Here is a 15,757-nt window from a genome sequence, read left to right as displayed (position 1 = left end):
GTTCCTGCGAAAACAAACACCACCCCCCAAGCCCCCCCCCCCCCCCCCCACTCCATCCTCCTCCAACGTCTTCCCAAGCTAGCCTCGTCCCTTTGCTTCTCGGCGGGCCTATCACGCTCTACATGGCTACGACGTTACTGGCCCTTTCTAAAAAAGTCAGCATGAAGCGTCCACCATCTTGGAAAGTGTGAGTCTGCGCGCAGAGCATCATGGAGCTGACAGCAAGGGAGTAGCCTGGGGACGAGGCAATCCCCAAATATTTGTGTTTGCTACGACGCGCCTGCTTTTGGCGCTAAAATTGACATGTACCCAAATGGCACGTGAAAATAGGGCCATCAACAACAGATCGAGACTGACAAGAAATCATAGGTAGTATGGAAGTATGTTTTTGTCATTAAATAAAGATTCTCATCCCTCGAGCCAACTTGTCTGCAAAAGGGTTAAATTCGATATTTAAGGTCTTCCAAGAAAACGCAAGTTCTTATCCAAAAGTTTTGGCATAATTGTATACTTATTCAGTTGGTTGAGGAGCCAAGTATGTTTAAAAACAAATAACATCTTGAGAGACTACACTGACCTCTTTTCCTGTTTTTATACCCTTACCCTCACACTAGTATTGTTCGATTTCTTTGGTTTGTGCGCAAATTGGGGCTCTCTGTCAGACGAACCAATCAAAACGGTATATTGATCATTTGCATGCATCCTCCTTATTTACCAAAAATGCCGGAGAAGCAAATGGAGCTGGGGGAATTAAGCCCCTATAGAGCAGGCAAGGAAAACAGGTATGTCTTGTTCAAACAATAACAATGACGAAACTATTTATTACAATATTCAGTTGTCCACTTAATGATAACCACATAATGATTATTTAGCTTGCACCGTTGTTATCTGTTCTCTCCTTCGCTTGAGGTAAATGTAGTCAAATTGCCAAACGGGAGAACGCTGAGGTATCATAAAAAGTGACAGAGAACTCCATTTAACTTTTTGGCCATATGTATAAAATATACACAACATTGATGCTTAATTAATTTGCACTTCAGGACTGAAAATGCGTAAAGGATGTACAAATGTTCAATTGTTTATTTATGATAGCAGAATTGCTTTCAAGCTACCCCTGTACCCCCTTCCCTCCGTTTCCATATTATACAAGAGGAATACCACACAACTCACAAGAACAGTTAAGACTGCAATAAGTCGGGAAAAAAATCAGCAAAATCGTACAACAGAGTTCTGTTGGTGCACTCAACCGAAAAATATACACATTTAGAAGCTATATTAAGCAAAAATCAAAAATAAATCGTAAAGCGCCGGCAAGTTAAAAAAAAACGGGTCGGAAGTAAGGAGGAACCGTGTTTTTTTTTGTTCGGATACATCGTCCTTCAATAATGTGGGATTGGGTATGTAAGTATGGTTTTCGAATACCTTATGCTCCAGTGAGTATTCAAAGTTATTCAAATCAGTGCGATTTTAAAAATTATAAAATTTAATAAAAAAAAACACAACGAATTAAAAAGTCTATATTTATTTAATGCTATCAATTTGCAGCAACATAGCAAAAAGCTATGGCTTTTTAACTGATACGTTTTTTTTAGGAAACTAAAGGATCAATAGCTGTATCACTGAGAGTGTTCAAACATTTTTTGAATACGGAAAAGCTATTCAACTAGAACCTGTTGACCAAAATATTTTCTTCCTTGATCAGTTATGAAACAGAGGCACCCGATGACTTGTTTCCGTAAATTTTCTGTTCGAAAGTAAAAGTTTCGCAAAGGTCAGCAATTTCGGAAAGGTCAGCAGATCACATTAATCAAATTTATGAAAATAACAACTTTTCAATGAATTCTTCCTTTTACCTCTAGTTACCCGCTTTGCTTCTCTACCTATAAACAACAAAATACATACAATACATTCTCTTATAATCCCTCGAGATTTGATTTCTTTACCTTTTTATTTATTGCTTCGAAGATGAGGTGTGGAGAAATGGGAAGGCAATCACATGTTTTTTTTTTATTTGTGAGCCTAGTAGCTTTGCTGTTGGCCGTCTTGGTCAGCATTTGCTGACACAAGACAAAAGAAATATGGCAAGCCACAGCTCGTATCATCTCATGGTCTAAAAAACATCACTAGCTTTGAAGGGCTAGCGTCTCGCTGACAATGTGTAGTTCCAGAAAATATCTATACCCCCTCATTAAGGGGATTGGAAATTCCGGGGGGGGGGGGGTTCAGACGCCCAGGAATTTCCATAGGGGAGGGAGGGTGAAATGCCCTTTTTCCTTAACAGTTAACGTATTTATCTTTTTCCAGGGGGTTGGAAATACCAGAGGGGTGGGGTGGGGGGGTCATACCTCCGACTCCCTCAATAAGGGGTATGGATATTTTCTGGAACTACACAATGCATCCGCAGTTTATACAGGAATAAACCCCAACATAGCATTTCCCTGTCATGCGAGTCAGCGTCAAAAACTCTATGTTAAATCCGGATGGTAAGAGCTGATCATGAGTACCAACGGGATAATGTTACACCAAATTATACCCATGATCAACTCATTTTTTACCCCAGCATGACTCTGACATCCGACCAGGCAGTGGAGAAGGCGGGAAGTTTTGGCTGGTATCAGCTCCGCGTCTTCGCGGTCATCAGCTACGCCAAAATTTTCTGCAGCTGTGTGCTGATGGTGATGACGTTCAGTACAGCGGAACCCCACTGGCAATGCGTAGCTAACAGCTCGTGTAACTTCACCGGGACCTTTAAACCGGGGGATGCTAATTATGAAAAGCGCTGTATGATGGCCCGGGATCAGTGGGAATTCGCCATAGATGCAGGGTTCGACTCTATTGTCACTGAGGTATTGCATTCTTTCCGCACATTTATTTATAGACTTCTCGCTTGTATGTGCACAATGCGCATAAACCTAGTATTTATCGCTGCTTTCTTTAACCTCCCTTGTACTGCGACGCCCTCTAAAATTACCATGCTCTATGTCAGTTTTTGTGAGATCATATTAAGTCAACCATACATCGCCACTCGAGCTCAGGGCTCACTTAAAATGTTGTCTTGTTTCAAACCATTCACTTTTCGATCTTTCTTCTAGTGGGACCTGGTTTGTTCGAAGTCTATGTACGCGACAATTGCCAATTCGATCACGTTCATTCTGTGGATATTTGGTGCTATGGCTGGCAGTATTATTGGTGACAAATTTGGTCGCAAAATCGTTGTCTTCCCGTGTGTAATCTTCGCGTCCTTGTGTGGCTTGGCATCTGCATTTGCGAACAAATACTGGGTGTTTGCACTGTTCAGGGCTCTGCTAGGCGCCGGTATAGGTGAGTCAACCACTCCTTACGTCATTATACAACGACACTCGTAAATCGCGCGATCTGATTGGTCAAGGGTCCTTGTGTTGTTAGAGGACACATGCACGATTAGCGTCAGCAAGAGAACATAATTCAAATTGATGTATAAACAAATAGATCACGTGTTCATGACACGCTGTGCCGTCATTTGAGCATCTATTAGAGGACGAAAGCACGAAAAAAAAAGATATATCTCTTAATTATTATCCCTTGCCTCATTATAATCACAATCCCCATCTTAATACTATCGTTATCATCGCCACCATCTCTGTAGGAATCACCGCTATTGGTACTACAATGATCATTTTCCATCATCATTGTCATCACCATCACCACCACCTAATTCACCATTTTGTATTTTTGATTATGAAACAATAGGCCATTCCAGCTATAAGCATGCGAGCGCTGTAACCATGGGAACCTTCCTCAACTATCGGCATGCAGCACGCGCTTCGTTTGAAGTAGGGTAAAAAAGCGCGCGCTGCATTCTGGTAGTTGAGGTAGGTTTCTATGGTTATGCGCGCGCAAACTTATAGCTTGAATGGCCAAGGTATTTAATTAGGTATTTCATTTTTTAAACCCTTTTCCCCTCTTTGTTGAGTTCTAAAAGTTGGTTTTGGCCAGTGTCGTGAAATGTGCGGCTGTTCTTCAAGTTGTAAAAGTTTCACGTAATGATGAGGCATCTTTCTCTTGTTTTTTTTTTCACAGGTGGCTACTCAATCTGCAGCTTTGTCCTTGTCATGGAATACATTGGTATACGACACCGAAGCATTGTGGGATTCTGCGTGTTTTATCCATGGATACTGGCACTATTCATGCTCGCGTTGCTAGGATACTTAATCCCGAGCTGGCGAACCCTATCCATCATCACTAGCGCGCCTGGTCTTCTTTTTTTCGTCTTTTGGTGGTTAGTGTCAAGGGTGGATCAAGGTTTTTTCGAAATGTAGAGATAATACTGTTCCTACGAGAGAAGCATTTATAGATGTGTTTTGCGATCGCTTTTTGTATTAAAATATTTTTGCCTGGTAGTTTATAAGGTAATGGAACGCATCTTGTTTCGTCATTCTACTGAATCCAAATAAGGAGGCTGGAGTGGAGGGAGGGGGGGGGAAAGATATATTAAACGTATGATAGAGCTGTAGCAGTGTGGATCCACCGTTGGTTATTCCTATCATATCCTGTAGCACTTGTTAAACTGCGTGATTTTAAAATTGATGCATCTATTCTTTTCCCAAAATGCCTTAAACGTAAACATGAAATACAATTCACACAAAGCAAATTGGAAACACCATTTTTTCATACAGAATACGAAAAAATGACTGTTTGAGCCTTTCTACAAGATATATTCATATGACTGTTTGTTTAAAAGGTTCACTCCTGATTCCCTACGCTGGTACCTCGTGAAGGGGAAGTTTGACGATGCCAAAAAAGTCCTTGTAGATGTCGCCAAGGGCTGTGGGAATAATTACACCAAACAAGACTTCGAGTTTGAAGAGGAACACACATTTAATATAGAACATGAAAGGCTTGGCGACATCAGAGATCTGTTCCATTCGCGCTCCATGGCGCACAGGACACTTGTCAGCTGGTATTGCTGGTGAGTCACGCAATTATGTCACGCTATTACATTTTATTCTCGTTATCATTGTGTCATGCATTTATGTCACATATCCTGTTACGCATTCCTGTCACGCATGCATACTATACTAACTAGCTTTTGTCTAGCTAGTACCACCAATCCTAGCATTTGCCACGCAACCATGTTATGCATTTCTGTATCACATTCATGTAACGTTTCCTTATCACCCGGTTAATAAATATCAGCACCACTGTTAGCTGCTGTCACGCAAGCGTATTACTCATTTCTGTAATTTATGTCACACATTCCTGTTTTTCATCCATGTCACGTGGCCTTATTAGGTTGTTTAGTGGTGTGGTGTATTACAGAATCAGCATTACTAGCTATTGTCCCGCAACCATGTCACACATTCCTGTTTCTCATCCATGTCACGCGGCCTCATTACCAGGTTGGTCAGTGGTCTGGTATAATACGGAATCAGCATTACTAGCTATTGTCACGCAACCATGTCACACATTCCTGTTTCTCATCCATGTCACGCGGCCTCATTACCAGGTTGGTCAGTGGTCTGGTATACTACGGAATCAGCATTACTAGCTATTGTCCCGCAACCATGTCACACATCCATGTTTCTCATCCATGTCATGCGGCCTCATTACCATGTTGGTCAGGGGTCTGGTATACTACGGAATCAGCATTACTAGCTATTGTCATTGTCACGCAACCATGTCACACATTCCTGTTTCTCATCCATGTCACGCGGCCTCATTACCAGGTTGGTCAGCGGTCTGGTATATTACGGAATCAGCCTCAGTAGCACCACCATTGGCGGCGACATGTACCTCAACTTCTTCCTGTCTGCGTTATTCGAGGGAATCGGCATGGCAATAGGAATTCCTCTTCTCGACAGGTAGTGTGTACTCATATCATTTTAACGAAGGCACGAATATAATAAACATCCCCGTATAAGAAACTACAGGCTGAAATTTGGCATTAATACCCACTAACATGGCTTATATGTTTTAGTGACTACTGTATATTGTTATAGCGACAAGCGGTGTTATATATTGTGCTATATTATGGACATAGCCACCCTTCACCCAAGAGACACCCTCCCCAGACCAATATGAGAAATGTAACGGGGGTCTCGGCGTGTGTTTTTGTGCATCAGGTTTGGCAGGAAGAAAACTATAGCAGCCTCAATGTGCGTTGCAGCGTTGGCAGCAATCGTAGCAGCACTTCTCAGCCAATATGATGATGGCAGTCAAGGTAAGTATATTTTATATGAACAAATAAATATGGCGTATCTTAACGCTCGATTCTAGGCCCTCGATATAATGCATAGTTGCCCGCAATCGTTTCTCAGCAAATATGTTGATGGTAGTAAAGATGAGTATCGATATTATTGGGAAATACATATGGCGTATATAACGCTCGATCCTAGGCCCTCTACATTGTATCGTTGGGAGCCGCCGTAGACTCAGCTAAAAACGTTTAATGATGACAAATACATGTGGCATAACTCAAAATTCCAGGATCGATCCGAGGCCCTCCTTTATCAGATATACAGCAATAGATTAATAGCAATTGAAATTAACTGATTAATGTCTTCAATAAACTGTTAACAGCAATGCTTGTTGGCAAGATAATCTCAGCCATGGTGATCGCCAAGTTCTTCGTGACGATTGCATTTGATGGAGTCTACGTCTACTCGTCAGAGTTGTTCCCAACAGTCGTAAGGTAACATCGATACTTTTTTTATATTTGTTTTTCTAAAAATTGATGATGGGTATCAGAAACCTTGTTAGACGCAGTTTACCGGTATCGAACTAGCAGCATATCGCTTTATCATGTAACTAGAAAAACTGCTACTTATGCTGTAGAAAAAACTAGAGGTTGCCTTCTTGTTGGTGTGTAGGAAAACAGGAAAATAACATGTTTTATTGTGCGGCTGTAGGAACACGGCAATGGGGACATCTACTTCAGCAGCACGAATTGGTTCTTTTGCTGCGCCATTCACTGTATACTCGGTAAGGCAAGAAAGACACTTACGAGATTACGATACTTTTACGAGATTACGTTACAAGCGTCCGCCTTTATGTATTTGTATCGCACATTTGTAAGCTTTTATGTCGCTTATTTCATTGTGCATACTTAGTACGACTAAAAAGACATTAACTTACAAGCGTTCGCCCATATACAGTCGATTGACAAAAAGTTGTCGTTAACCGGCTTCTCGACTACGCAACAAGCCCGCATGTAACGATGTAAGTATGGGTTAAAGCACGAAGCTAGCTGCATGTATCAGCCACTGCATAACTTGTTAATATAAGCAGCTAGTTCGCCCTTATGTGCCTATGCCTCGTACCCAGGCTCTTACGAGCGTGACCGGACTAAGCGTGTTCTACTACTGTAGAACGACAGTTGACCCTTCCCTTGTTCCTTTGCGCCAGTGCTAAACCTTCCCATGACTCATTACGCTCACTAGTATATTTCTCACTTGAGACTTGAGACGCCTAGGTACGAGGCAGTTTTGGTGGTGAACAGCTAGAGTCTTGGCAGTTCTTGAGATAAACGAGAAATATGTCATTGGACTCCTGAATATTAGAAAAACCGTCAGCTATTTCTTGACAAGAGCGTTAACCACGAACATCTTTGTCTTTTTTTTTCATCAGCAAAAAGTCCATCCCATGATGCCTTTCGGGATCATGGCCCTGAATGCGCTAATTTGCGGCATTCTCTGCATGACTCTTCCCGAGACCAAGGACAAACCGCTGCCCGATACCGTCAAGCAGACCGAGGAGTCCCCGTGCGAGTATGCATTCGAGGCTGATCAAAATGGCTGCATTGTCGAGGAGAAATTGCTCCAACCCTTCCCCACACAGTATGTCAGTGCTGCTTGATGGACACAGGGCTCCCACACACAGCATGTCAGTGCTGCTTGATAGGCACAGGGCTCCCACAAACAGCATGTCAGTGCCGATTGATGGACACAGGGCTCCCACACACAGCATGTCAGTGCCGATTGATAGACACAGGGCTCCCACACACAGCATGTCAGTGCCGATTGATGGACACAGGGCTCCCACACACAGCATGTCAGTGCCGATTGATGGACACAGGGCTCCCACACACAGCATGTCAGTGCTGCTTGATAGACACAGGGCTCCCACACACAGCATGTCAGTGCCGATTGATAGACACAGGGCTCCCACACACAGCATGTCAGTGCCGATTTATGGACACAGGGCTCCCACACACAGCATGTCAGTGCCGATTGATGGACACAGGGCTCCCACACACAGCATGTCAGTGCCGATTGATAGACACAGGGCTCCCACACACAGCATGTCAGTGTCGATTGATGGACACAGGGCTCCCACACACAGCATGTCAGTGCCGATTGATGGACACAGGGCTCACACACACAGCATGTCAGTGCCGATTGATAGACACAGGGCTCCCACACACAGCATGTCAGTGCCGATTGATGGACACAGGGATCCCACACACAGCATGTCAGTGCCGATTGATGGACACAGGGCTCCCACACACAGCATGTCAGTGCCGATTGATAGACACAGGGCTCCCACACACAGCATGTCAGTGTCGATTGATGGACACAGGGCTCCCACACACAGCATGTCAGTGTCGATTGATGGACACAGGGCTCCCACACACAGCATGTCAGTGCCGATTGATGGACACAGGGCTCCCACACACAGCATGTCAGTGTCGATTGATGGACACAGGGCTCCCATGTAACCCCCCTACCTAAAGTGGATGTACCAAAGGGCAAGACCGAGTACAGAGGAATCAACATTACGCCTGTTATTGCCCGAGCTTTCGAAAAAGCTGTTTATAACATTCACGTGCGAGAAACCGTAGAAGAACTTCTGAGTTCCACTCAGTTTGCATATAGAACTGGCGGGAGTTGCACAGACGCGCTACTATGCATGCAGCACTCGGTCTACGGCTATCTAGATAGTCCGGAATGCAAAGCCGTCAGATTGTTTGCGATGGACTTTTCCAAAGCGTTCGATAGCGTAAAACACGTAAATGTGTCATGTAAGCTTAAACAATTACCATTAAGTCCCTTTATTGTTAATTGGTATCTGAGTTTTTTGGCTAGCCGCCAACAGCGCGTGGTATACAATGGGTTTGAGTGTCATTGGAAATGTGTAAATCGAGGTACAACGCAGGGCAGCGTTAGTGGCCCGTATCTTTTTAACATATTTATCAATGATTTAGAAATCAATTTATGTAATCAGCCCGCTCTGTTTAAATATGCTGACGACTCAAATATTGTTATTCCTGTCTGGGCCAATGGCGAATGTCGCACGGACTTAGTAGATTTGTTTTTAACTTGGACAAAGGACAATGGCATGGTATGTAATTCATCTAAATGCAAAGAGCTAGTTTTCCGCAAGAAAGGGTGGAATCAGAATATCGAGTTAGTGAACAACATTCCGCAATGTACGGTATTACCGATTCTAGGGATTACCTTTCAGTCTAACGGCAAATACAGTGAACATGTGCGTTCCAAGTTAACAAAGGCAAATAAGTGTCTTTACATTTTAAGATCTTTAAGAAAGGAAGGAATTTGTCAAGAAGAACTCGATCACCTCTTTAAGTCTATTGTCCTTCCTAATTTCACTTATGGCTTGTCCGTTTTTGGTGCCTCAGACTCGGATCTCACAAACATACAGAACTTCCTAGAGAGATGCTTTAAAAGGAAATACATTTCAAACATTGTAAACATCCGTAAACTTCTAGAGGAGGCAGATAAGAAGATTTATCGTACTCGCTTAGATCAACCTGAATATCCTCTGAGCAAAATCCTGCCTAAGAAAAAAGACCAAAAATACAACCTCAGAAAAAGAAATGTGATTTATCCTAGGGTTCACTCAGAGCGATTCAAAAATACTTTTGTCAATAGGCTTGTATTTAAATATAGTGACATATAATTGATGTAGCGCATTTACTTATAATCGGTTTCTCCTACATTTTGTAAACTTAGACATGTTGATTTATCTAAGGCAATAAAGATTATTATTATTATTATTATTATTATTATTATTATTATTATTATTATTATTATTATTATACACACAGCATGTCAGTGCCGATTGATGGACACAGGGCTCCCACACACAGCATGTCAGTGCCGATTGATGGACAAATGCCCAATAGAGTGCCCGATAAAAAAAATAGGTTTTCTTAGAAAGCGTAAATGTCCATCATTTCACGCAAAGCATCAATTCATATCGCTTGGCTTGAAGTCAAATTTATTTAGCCTCGTCTCCAAGCTACTCTCGGTGAGCTATACATCTTTTCAGATACTTTCTCCAAAGATGGTCACAGTCATATTGAAAATTACCCAAAAGACCCTGGGGACGAGGTTGGGATCTATACTCATTCGAATTCAAAATGGCGGTCGCTCTATGAGCTTGCAAGCGCGAAATCAAAAGGAAGAGGCCATTTAGTATTAGTTGCTTTATTCTCATTATTGGTCCTCTGATGAACACATTGTTTTCGTCATCAGACTACATACATGATGTTTCATGGCCAGAAAAGCCCGTTCTTGCCCTCGGCATCCACTTTTCGACAAACTCCACATTAACACATTGACCCCTCAACTGGCCTGTACCGGCTTTGGGAAGTACCCACAACCCAAAAAATTCATAAATGCAAAATAAACACAACAAGATGAAGATATTCAGGCATCCGTCTAAGGGATAAATGGTCTTGAAGATATGCATCCAACCAAGGTGTTGGCAACTACTCTTAAGCCAAATAATAGCACAGGTTCTTTGACAAATTTCAAATCGAACAAGGAAAGAAAAGCAGAATCACCCCTCTCAATAAAACGCTCAAAATACCACACAAGGAAGAGAGATCAGCAAACACAATTCAAGACACAAATAGATACATTTATTCTGATCCTCCAGGTTCATTTCCATGGCCTCAAAACACAATGTCCACTCCTTGAAGGCTTGTAAAACCACTAAGATGCCTTTACGGATTGCAAAGCATTCTGGGAGATCCAGGGAAAAAATCACGAGTGGAGGGCCAGTCAGCACTCCTCTCCCCAAAGTCAGATGGTTTTTTATAAGTCTTTTCACCCGAAGCCAAACGAACCAATTCCAGGTCATACAGACCCAGAATAGCAGTGTAAACAATTTTGGAATCAATTTGGTTCCAGCATTTAGGAGAGCTGTGGTGATTCATTAGAAAATTATTTTCTCATCCAGGCAAAGCCAAACAAGAAAAAATCATCATAAATCCACCTTTGCTTGCAAATATCCATAAGCAAAGCACTCAATTATGCCCCAAAAGACATCATGATGTCCTGAAACACTCTCCTAATATGCTCATAGCTGTATTTTTGATGAAAAATACAAGCAACCATCAACTTGTGCTCGCTTCAGCACAACGACGAGGGATTAAATGTGGGGACCGCAAAGCACTGTTGGAAAGCTTTGATACCGCTGACTAGGTGCAAACTCAGAATAGGGGGGAGGTATCTGTTTTCAGTCTGTTTTTTGTAAATCCAGCTCAAAAATAGCCAGGAGTCAATGGGTTAAGCAACCACCTTAAATTTTACGATAAGCTAGACAACTTGAAAAAATGTCTGAACACGTGGGAAAGGAGGAGCCTCACGATACAAGGACGAATAAATATTGTCAAAACTCTACGCCTGTCTTAATTAGTTTATAACACGTCGGTGTTATAAAAAAAAGGTTTTTCGACGAGTGCACGTACGCTTTTGTATGGAAAAATAAACCACCGCGTATAAAAAAAGCCATTCTTATAGGAAAAATAGAGGACGGGGGTCTTGCAATGATAAACTTCGAAGATATGGAAAGAGCGATTAATTTAAGCTGGATAAAACTGCAAATGGATGAAAACCAGGCTGTCTGGAAAATGTTTTTGCTGAAATGTCAATACAAGCTCAAATCTGTGAATCAATATGCCCTTTTGGAATTTTATCTCGCTCTTTTGAAATATTGGCAGGAATTACGACAGAATTGGTATATTACACCGGAACATCAGATAATTTGGAACAATAGTATGATTAAAATAGGCAGGGCCACTGTCTTCTATAAGGACTGGTGGGAAAATCGTATGGTTTTAGCTATGACTAACTGGACGAGTCGGGAGCTTAAATACTTTCAGTAGTTTTAGGGAAAAAATCCCCAAGATAAACACCAATTTTCTTAGATATTTAGGTCTTATAGACGCTGTGAAATTTAACATGCAAAAACAATGCGCCCGCACGTCTGGCGATCAGCTCGATTAACCTGACTGGTTCAAAGACTTCTCAAAGCTTACGAAAAAAAAGATCTGTGAGCAGTTCGCAAAACCGACGGCAGAAAACAAGATATAAGCAAATGGAATAAAAGACAATGATTTGAAGAAGGTATACGCCCGCCCTTTCAGCACTACCAAGGAAGCAAAAATACGCCTGTTTCAATTTAAGATAAATCACAATATTTTAGTAACTAACGCCTTTCTACACAAAGTTAATATTAAAGCAAAAGACAAATGCCCAAAGTGTAATAATATCCACACACTTGAGAACCTATTGTTTGAATGCCCACATGTCTTTCTCTTTTGAAACCGTTTTGAGTTAGTGGACCAAATACACCCAGCAAAATATTCACCTAAAACATTAGGGGTGAAAGAAACGCATTTTACTTTTCAGAGCGTTTTCTCTATTTTACGCTATAAAGCTAAAATTGAATACGCTGTGAATAAACCAAAAGCTGAGAGAAGGTGGAATGCCCTTGAGTCGTGGCTGAAGACGGCCTTTGTTAGCAATATAGAAAAAAAACGCAAACGAAATGTAAAAGAAAAATAAAATAAAAAAAAGCAATACCAAAAATACGAAAAAGCAAACAAAAATGGACTGTAAAAGAGAAAAGCATTTAAAAATGGATAAAAAATATTAAAAAAGCAAATATATATATATATATATATATATATAAAGAAGCAAATGAACTGTGAAAGAGTAAAGTAAAAAAAGCGCAACAACTTGTAAAGAAATATTAAAAGTGGGAAGCCGCCTTCTGTGTAAAAACTGTAACTTGTACCTCGTAATGTATTATTTTGTAAATTGTAAACATATATATGTAATAAAATTTATTTTAAATTAGAAAAAAATTACGTATTACCTTCGCGAGTTGTGTGTTCACATCGGGGAGGGTGTGGGGCAAACCCTAGCCTACTGTTACGACCTTACAACTGTCAAGACTACATGGAGACCAGGCTTTCGGGAGAAGCACCATGCATCATATTCATTTTTCGCCTGTTTTTGTCAGATCTTGAGAATGGTCATAGCACTTTTCATATTCATTCATTACTGTGAATTTAGATCTGTGATGAATCTATAGGTGTGTTGCAGGTATCTAAGATTGTAAACCCCCCTAGGTATGTTATGTGAAGTTTTTTTGTATAATTCCAATAAAATTTGACACTTTTTATACCAAAGGGGTACTGTCTATAAGAGATCTGTTTACTGTGTTGACTTGAGAGATCTCTATTATCGGGCAAGCTTTGGAATAAGAAGTAAAAATGGTACAAGTTTGAACCAAAGTTGTGTTCATGGGCAGTAACTTTTGTTTGTAGTTGCAAACCTATTAAGTACCACGTGATATCCATCTAATAAAACTTTTAATATATCATTAGAATAATAATATGTACAATAAAATAACGAAAAAATTACTCAAACTTCCTCAACTAATCCGAGTAGATTTTCTAATGAAACAGGAGGGTAAGCTCTGATCAACAAAATGTGGTGAGTGTAGTTGAGCACATTTTGCCAGGTGGAGGTACATGATCTTACATTATATTAGCATCAGTAATTCGAGGAGCCTATGGCCAAAAGAACAAATTTCTATATACACATTCCATAAACTCAAAGAGTTACAGTAAGTAACAATTTTTGTAAAGCTCTATATTATTATATAGTACATTTGGCTTTGTGACAGAGCTTAATAAGTTATATTTCCTACTATTTTCCAGGCATTAATACTTCCTTCTCATATTTCTCATCCAATGTCCTTTTGTAATCTGGAAGAAAAAAAGTTTTTAATTAGAAAATAATAAGCAAGGCATATCAGAAAAAAATAATGATTACCTTGGGGTCTCAACCACAATTCTGCAGCCTGGGCATTGAGTGGGCTTTCCAAGTTTGGATCTGTGAAAATAATTTGTACACAATTTACTTTGAACGAGCTGTCATCTCTATGCCACACATCTTACGCTGTTTGCTGCAACTTGTAGATTAAATATTTTGTTGGGAGACTATTGGCATGCATGGAACAATTTTCAAGCATCTTTCTGATAAATTCGGGATAAATCATGTCAAACAAGGCCCATTTTTCAAAGTTAGCTTACCTTCTAACAAGCTCTGTATGGAAAGGAGAAGCGTTCTAACATTGTAAGAAGGGGCCCACTTTTCCTAAAACAAAAACAATGGAAAAATTGGTATCATGACATACTGGACTACAACAATGTAGTAGAATATTGAGAAACAAATACTTAGTCTATAGGAAGCAGAACTTAGAAACAAAGACCTTGTGGTGCAAACGGTACAGTAAAAAATGGTAAATTCCATTAACCCTCTTGGGAAAGAACAAGTGTTCTAAGCCCCATGTGAACCTCAATCTCCCCCAGGACCATAGGGGGTTGGCGATTCAAATGACTAGTGCATTACAATGACAACACGTACACAACTACATTTCAATTTCCACTGTCACGTTCTTTGCAACTTTTATTATTTTCACCGTATGCCACCGTATAACCATTTGACTGCATACCGCAAGGAAATTGATATGATTGATTAAAAGTGGATTCCTGGCATGAACTCAGATAAATAAGTTAGTTATGTGCCAAAGTCCCTAATATCCCTGTTGTTGTCATCCTATCTTTTCTAAAGTGTTGCATTATGAATGAGGTACTTACCTTGAGAATGTCCAGGCAAATGTTTCCTTGTTGGTCAACATTGGGGTGGAAGCAGGGGGTAGTGAATTTGACCTTAGGCGCCTGGTACGGGTACTCCTTGGGGAAGCTTATCGTCAGCTTGTACTTCAGACCATCATACAGCTATTGGAAAATAAAGTGCTATTTTCTCAGAATATACATGCTTACACGATACAATCAACTTACGAATAAATTAAAGCCACAAGCAAACGGCACAAACAACAACCAGTATTGCTGGAATTTCTTTTGGCTGAGAAGAGAAGGATGTTGCTGCGAACTTCTTTAACTCCAAACATAAGGTAAGAGCTTTTTTGACAATCCAGTATGAATTATCTACTCGCGTTTTAGGAGGCTTCTTACCGTATCTTTTACGCCTGTTATCGTTGCATTCCACTCGACCATTGTGTCATTTATCGGAAAAGCGGAGACTGTTTTCTCATTCTGGTTTGAAACAAGAAGAGACATATATAGTAGAAGAAGGAGAGGTATATTGACGAAACATGTAATGGAAAATACGGTACTCAATCATAAATAAAACGAGGTCGTATAACAAAAAAGTATTTACCGTCATCATTAAATCCATGAGATCTTGGTTCAATCTAGAAAGAAAAATCCGGACAGAAAACATATAATTGTTTTAGTAGTGTTTTATAAGTAAATGAACAACTAATAAAGCACAAAACAGTTAAATGTATTACCTTTTTAAAATACTCATCGTGGAATGCTTCAAGTCAAGTAGAAGACTCGACTTTTGCCTGCAAAACTCGCCTCTTGCCTTGTGAGAATGATCGAAGATTCGAAAAGGTTACGATTTCAAATTCCGTAACCGGTAGCAGCAAC

The 15,757-nt window shown here is 40.6% G+C and overlaps 3 protein-coding genes across 5 annotated transcripts; 2 read left to right on the top strand and 1 right to left on the bottom strand.

Annotated features, from left to right (window-relative positions):
* The first annotated feature begins 657 nt into the window (after positions 1–657).
* LOC5508031 (solute carrier family 22 member 15-like) lies at positions 658–9,805 on the top strand. The gene is made up of 10 exons (XM_048721095.1): positions 658–782; positions 2,561–2,846; positions 3,093–3,321; positions 4,060–4,258; positions 4,721–4,948; positions 5,706–5,840; positions 6,102–6,199; positions 6,559–6,670; positions 6,888–6,960; positions 7,606–9,805. The coding sequence occupies exons 1-10, from the start codon at positions 697–699 to the stop codon at positions 7,831–7,833; spliced, it is 1,674 nt and encodes a 557-aa protein (XP_048577052.1). The 5' UTR covers positions 658–696; the 3' UTR covers positions 7,834–9,805.
* LOC125559119 (rho family-interacting cell polarization regulator 1-like) lies at positions 7,859–10,421 on the top strand. 2 transcript variants are annotated; one of them, XM_048721097.1, is made up of 2 exons: positions 7,859–8,658; positions 10,049–10,421. In XM_048721097.1, the coding sequence occupies exons 1-2, from the start codon at positions 7,859–7,861 to the stop codon at positions 10,152–10,154; spliced, it is 906 nt and encodes a 301-aa protein (XP_048577054.1). In that variant the 3' UTR covers positions 10,155–10,421. The 2 variants fall into 2 exon arrangements, with proteins under 2 accessions (XP_048577054.1, XP_048577053.1); XM_048721096.1 differs by having other exon boundaries at positions 7,859–8,689; positions 10,038–10,421.
* A 3,168-nt stretch (positions 10,422–13,589) lies between these two features.
* LOC5508032 (ubiquitin-conjugating enzyme E2 C) lies at positions 13,590–15,744 on the bottom strand. 2 transcript variants are annotated; one of them, XM_001628594.3, is made up of 7 exons: positions 15,616–15,744; positions 15,483–15,516; positions 15,278–15,358; positions 14,900–15,040; positions 14,333–14,396; positions 14,073–14,132; positions 13,590–14,005 (listed from the first exon to the last, which is right to left on the bottom strand). In XM_001628594.3, the coding sequence occupies exons 1-7, from the start codon at positions 15,630–15,632 to the stop codon at positions 13,947–13,949; spliced, it is 456 nt and encodes a 151-aa protein (XP_001628644.2). In that variant the 5' UTR covers positions 15,633–15,744; the 3' UTR covers positions 13,590–13,946. The 2 variants fall into 2 exon arrangements, with proteins under 2 accessions (XP_001628644.2, XP_048576610.1); XM_048720653.1 differs by lacking the exons at positions 15,483–15,516; positions 15,616–15,744 and having other exon boundaries at positions 15,278–15,397.
* Positions 15,745–15,757: the final 13 nt, after the last annotated feature.

The sequence above is a fragment of the Nematostella vectensis genome, chromosome 13 (assembly GCF_932526225.1).
Source record: "Nematostella vectensis chromosome 13, jaNemVect1.1, whole genome shotgun sequence".
In the NCBI taxonomy this organism is placed as follows: domain Eukaryota; kingdom Metazoa; phylum Cnidaria; class Anthozoa; order Actiniaria; family Edwardsiidae; genus Nematostella; species Nematostella vectensis.
This window is presented reverse-complemented; position numbering and strand designations above follow the sequence as displayed.

Bases quoted from the DNA above. Each gene is read 5' to 3' on its own strand.
- LOC5508031 (XM_048721095.1), top strand. From the start codon at position 697: ATGCATCCTCCTTATTTACCAAAAATGCCGGAGAAGCAAATGGAGCTG. The intron at 3,322-4,059 runs GTGAGTCAACCA...TTTTTTTCACAG, and splicing joins TCTGCTAGGCGCCGGTATAG to GTGGCTACTCAATCTGCAGC. The intron at 6,200-6,558 runs GTAAGTATATTT...AACTGTTAACAG, and splicing joins ATATGATGATGGCAGTCAAG to CAATGCTTGTTGGCAAGATA.
- LOC125559119 (XM_048721096.1), top strand. From the start codon at position 7,859: ATGTCAGTGCTGCTTGATAGGCACAGGGCTCCCACAAACAGCATGTCA. The intron at 8,690-10,037 runs ATGTAACCCCCC...TATTATTATTAT, and splicing joins TTGATGGACACAGGGCTCCC to ACACACAGCATGTCAGTGCC.
- LOC5508032 (XM_001628594.3), bottom strand. The intron at 15,359-15,482 runs GTAAATACTTTT...GTTTCAAACCAG, and splicing joins TCATGGATTTAATGATGACG to AATGAGAAAACAGTCTCCGC. The intron at 14,397-14,899 runs GTAAGTACCTCA...TTTTTGTTTTAG, and splicing joins TTTGCCTGGACATTCTCAAG to GAAAAGTGGGCCCCTTCTTA.